The 5,169-nt window shown below is 48.6% G+C and overlaps 1 protein-coding gene across 1 annotated transcript; it reads left to right on the top strand.

The window, feature by feature from the left end:
- Positions 1 to 1,971: 1,971 nt before the first annotated feature.
- Positions 1,972 to 4,280, top strand: LOC123411130 (laccase-4-like). Its single transcript, XM_045104060.1, has 4 exons — positions 1,972 to 2,155; positions 2,264 to 2,789; positions 2,877 to 3,851; positions 3,939 to 4,280. The coding sequence occupies exons 1-4, from the start codon at positions 2,045 to 2,047 to the stop codon at positions 4,067 to 4,069; spliced, it is 1,743 nt and encodes a 580-aa protein (XP_044959995.1). The 5' UTR covers positions 1,972 to 2,044; the 3' UTR covers positions 4,070 to 4,280.
- Positions 4,281 to 5,169: the final 889 nt, after the last annotated feature.

Genomic DNA, 5,169 nt, shown 5'->3' with positions numbered 1-5,169 from the left:
TGTGTTGTCTATGTATCCATACATGTATTTGAGTTTCCCATCAATACAATTCTAGCATTAATAATAAACGACTATCTTGAACAAGAAAATATAATAATGACTATTTTATTATTGCCTCTAGGGCATATTTCCAACATTGAATACACATCATCATAAATTTTGAAATAAATCCAAAATTATTGCAAGCACTAGGCCTTAAACCCTGGTGGATGAAGATACCACTATCCCTCTAACATCCAATCACACGTTAGTCCATTGTGGTATGCTTTTTTTAAGCAAAAATATTCTTGTTTCATAGTAATGCACAATGTTTTATTGTTTTTTCTTGTTTTATAGTGCAATATTTCTCTGTATACCAACAAAAAATGAACTTATTTTAGATTGGATTTGCTGTTACACCATTGTATAGAACAAACATTGTGATTTAGCATCACGCAAACATGCCCCCTTAATAAACAAAGGGGACTGATCTGCGCCGGCGCGCCGGCCCAAACTTTCGGCCGGCCGCGCGCGAGCCGCAGGATCCACCAACCCCGCGTCGTCCGCACCGTTGGATTCGCATGCAACATTTTTCCCTCTATGCATCAAAATTTCGATGCTATGCAGCAATTTTTTCAACGGTTGCAACAAAAAACAAAATTTGTAGCAAAAAAAATATCTACGTGATCGTAGCAAAAAAACGAAGCTGATGGTACGTGGTGCAAAAGTCAAACGCCGGTTGTAACAAATATTTACGTGACGTGTATGCAACTTTTTTAGTGAACGGTTGCAGCAAAACATGATGCCGGTTGTAGCAAAAATTAACACGGTTGTAGCTAAAAGTAAAAAACATCGATTGTAACGAAAAATTCGACGAACTGGAGTTGCAACCAAACGTATGTGCAGCTTTTTTACTGGAACAAAAATAGTAAAAAATGCTTGCAGCAAAAATGACGTTGGTTGCAACATATTTAGACGAAAAATGTTGCATCCATTGATCAGAGAAGCACGCGGGTGGAAAAAATGTTGCAAAGGCCCGCGCGCGCGAGGAGGCGACCGGCGCGTCGGTTTGGCGGACGCGCGGGTGAAAAACGATTCCCATAAAACAAAACGGCAGGCAAGAAGCAAGAAGTGAGTGGAAAGGTATGAACTGGTCCTCACCGACCATATACAAGGGAAATTGTCGATCGGGTTGGGTCAAATATCCTTCTCTTCGTTGGGAATTGTACAAGGAAAGAAGTCGAGGGCACACGTCAAAGACATCAACAACCAGGTAGGCAGGTTCCACCTACTGTATCCACGGAGGCCCAGATATCCATGTCAAATTTCTGAAGCGATCATGCAAATCAAACGTTGGTGTACTGAACATGAACATATATAGTGTATTCGTGTTCAAGAAAAACATAGTGTATTCACACCGGAGCGTAAGAGGACGAATGCAAGTAGTATATGCACACACGAACTGACGTTTGCTGCTTAGCGACCAGTGAAGTTATTTATAGGAAGCTAGCTAGCTATGGTTGGTGTGGTGACAGTGACTAACAGAACTAACTATCCATGTTGCTGTTCTTTATCTTCATGGGCCTAACTAATTAAGCGTGCTGGAGTATCATACACGTGATCACCTCGATTAACTAAGTTGTGCAGGCTGATTTTGAGTTAATGCACCCTTTGCAACGGAAACGGTACGTGACCGGCCCGGGCATGCAAACTAAACTAGCTAGAGGGCAAAACGACCGATCGAGTGCACTGGCTGTAGCCACACTCCAAAGCTAGAGCACGCTCCAGCTCAAACTTCTCTTGCTTGAAGCCTTGAGAACTGCCGCCTAAGCCATGGGTCATCTGTCATGCATGCGACCACTCATGCATGTACCTCAAGCAAATGGCCCGGCCGGCCGGTGGCACGTAGTTGCCACACGTTTGGGACCTCCTGTTGGGTGCATATATAAGCCCAGCCCAAGTGCTTGTCTCAACATTCATTCCACCCTCATCACCTGGTCATATGCTCCTCAAGAGCTAGCTACACTCCAGTTATAGAAGCTCAAAACATTTGCCAAACGGCGCAATGGCTATCTCCTCCGGTCTTCCAGCTCCTTGCTCTCTGCTCCTGATGGCAACCCTGCTGCTGCTGCTCATCGTCCAAGCGCAGAGCGCCACGAGGCACTACAATTTCAATGTACGTATGTCCACAGTTTCCTTGCATCTTCATTAATTTTGATCACATCCATGCATGATGGCGCCGCTCGTCTTGACCGGAACATTGTACCCCGGCATCGGCATGCAGGTGCAAATGGCGAACGCGACGAGGCTGTGCGGCACCAAGAGCATCGTGACGGTGAACGGCGAGTACCCCGGCCCGGCGGTGGTGGTGAGGGAGGGCGACCGCGTCGTCGTCCGCGTCACCAACCACGTCGCGCACAACGTGACGCTGCACTGGCACGGCATCCGGCAGCTGCGGAGCGGCTGGGCCGACGGGCCGGCGTACGTCACGCAGTGCCCCATCCAGACTGGCCGGAGCTACGTCTACGCCTTCACCGCCACCGGGCAGCGCGGCACGCTGTGGTGGCACGCCCACATCTCCTGGCTCCGCGCCACCGTCTACGGCGCCATCGTCGTCCTCCCCAAGCGCGGCGTGCCTTACCCGTTCGCCGCGCCGCACAAGGAGGTTCCGGTCATCTTCGGCGAGTGGTGGAGGGCCGACACGGAGGCGGTGGTCAGGCAGGCGCTTCGGACCGGCGGCGCACCCAATGTCTCCGACGCCTTTACCATCAACGGCCTCCCCGGGCCGCTCTACAACTGCTCTGCCAAAGGCACTCCTACGTGTTTCTCTTTCTACACCACTCATTTTTGCAAAAAACGTGCCAACTAATATGGATGTTGTGCATGATTTGATGCAGACACTTTCAAGCTGAAGGTGGAGCCCGGGAAAACGTACATGTTGCGCCTCATCAACGCCGCGCTGAACGACGAGCTCTTCTTCTCGGTCGCCAATCACACGCTCACCGTTGTCGAGGTCGACGCCGTCTACGTCAAGCCCTTCACCGTCGAGACCCTGGTCATCTCCCCGGGCCAGACCACCAACGTACTCCTCACCGCCAAGCCGTTCTACCCCAAGGCCAACTTCTACATGGCCGCCGCGCCCTACTCCACCATTAGGCCCGGCACCTTCGACAACACCACCGTCGCCGGCATTCTCGAGTACCAAAAGCCCGGCTCCCCCTCCATGCCAAGCTTTGACAAGGACTTGCCGCTGCTCAAGCCGACCCTGCCGCGGTTCAACGACACCGGCTTCGTCACCAACTTCACCTCCAAGCTCCGCAGCCTTGCCACGCCGCAGTACCCGGCGGCCGTGCCACGGTCGGTGGACAAGCGGTTCTTCTTCACGGTCGGGCTGGGCACGCTCCCCTGCCCGGCAAACACGACGTGCCAGGGGCCGACCAACAAGACGCAGTTCGCGGCGGCCATGAACAACGTCTCCCTGGTGCTCCCTTCCACGGCGCTCCTTCAGTCGCACTTCACCGGCGTGTCCCGGGGCGTCTACGGGTCCAACTTCCCGACCACGCCGCTCTCGAGATTCAACTACACGGGGGCGCCGCCTAACAACACGAACGTGGCCAAGGGGACGAGGCTCCTCGTGCTGCCGTTCAACACGTCGGTGGAGCTGGTGATGCAGGACACGAGCATCCTCGGCTTCGAGAGCCACCCCCTGCACCTGCACGGCTTCAACTTCTTCGTGGTTGGCCAAGGGTTTGGCAACTACGACGCCGTCAACGACCCGGCCAAGTTCAACCTCGTCGACCCGGTAGAGCGGAACACCGTCGGGGTGCCCGCCGGCGGGTGGGTGGCCATCCGCTTCCTCGCTGATAATCCAGGTAACTAGAGTTAAAATACAATCCGTACTGAAAGAATGTTTCTGTCCACGTACGCTCATACGTATCATATGCATGTGTACTGTGCAGGTGTATGGTTCATGCATTGCCATTTGGAGGTGCACACGACGTGGGGATTGAGAATGGCGTGGCTGGTGCTAGACGGGGGCCTTCCCAACCAGAAGTTGCCTCCGCCGCCGGCCGATCTCCCGAAATGCTAGGCGCGCACGCTCGGAGCCGCTGGTTTTTCTCTTTTGATTTGTTCGCCAATGTGCGATTGATGTCTCTTGTTGAGGGCTGTAAGTAGCTTTTCTCTTTCTACCAGTATACTAGTACAACAAATCCAAAAAGTATACTAGTACAACGGTAGGCCCGTAAGGATTTGATTTTTCTGGATTTTTTTGAATTTTTTTATGAACCCTGTAAACTTGACGCTTGTGATTGGTTAATTGGTTTATTCGTGTCAATAATTCTTTTTACTGGTTACTAGTAAATGTGCATGTGCAACGCACGTCTTGACAAATATAAATGTTAATAACCACTATAAATGTTGACAAATATAAAATGTTAATAACCACTATAAATGTTGACAAATATAAAATGTTAATAACCACTATAAATGTTAATAATCACTATAAACGTTAATAATTATTGTATTAGTAAATTAATCTATGATTGAATGGTTAAAAGGACAATGATAACATCAGCCCGTCAAAGTTTAAGTAAAATTTAAATGTTTTGCTAACACGTATTATTGAATGTTGTACATTTACGCTAAAATTTTAAATACTCTCTCCATCCACATATATATGGTCCAATGCATTTTGGGGATACCTTCGACCACAGGTTAGTAAGCATGCACATGCAACGTGTGTTTTTTTATAAATTTATCAAGTGAGTTCACGTGGTATATTATTAACAAAAACTTGCGAAACAAATCAAATTGATACAAAATGTTCAAGGCTACATCGAGAAATAAATCACCATACATCTCAGTGATGAAAAATGAGATACTGGCTTGTATACAAAAATAGAGGGAGCATGATACTACATAGGGAACACTAGAGCCGTAATTCAGTTCATATAGCCTGAAAAAGATAACGTTGCGAGGTTGCAACTTAGATCACGTGCAAGCAGATTGCATGGCCACCATAGTGTGGTTTGAATGCAGAGTAGCATTGTTGTTAACCACCCTTTATTGGTGTATGGACACAAGACTTGTCTTGATCTTCAGTTTGAGTATTCTGCAGTTTTAGCATTCTACACAAAGAAAGCTATCCAAAACCCTGCCATTTTGAAAATATACATATAAAAAGGAAAA

The sequence above is a fragment of the Hordeum vulgare genome, chromosome 7H, assembly GCF_904849725.1.
Source record: "Hordeum vulgare subsp. vulgare chromosome 7H, MorexV3_pseudomolecules_assembly, whole genome shotgun sequence".
NCBI classification, from domain to species: Eukaryota; Viridiplantae; Streptophyta; class Magnoliopsida; order Poales; family Poaceae; genus Hordeum; species Hordeum vulgare.
Note: the sequence above shows the minus strand (reverse complement) of the source record. Positions and strands in the feature narration are given on the sequence as shown.

Coding starts and splice junctions, on each gene's coding strand:
- LOC123411130 (XM_045104060.1), top strand. CDS start 2,045: ATGGCTATCTCCTCCGGTCTTCCAGCTCCTTGCTCTCTGCTCCTGATG. Junction 2,790..2,876: donor CTACAACTGCTCTGCCAAAG/GCACTCCTACGT, acceptor GATTTGATGCAG/ACACTTTCAAGCTGAAGGTG. Junction 3,852..3,938: donor CTTCCTCGCTGATAATCCAG/GTAACTAGAGTT, acceptor TGTACTGTGCAG/GTGTATGGTTCATGCATTGC.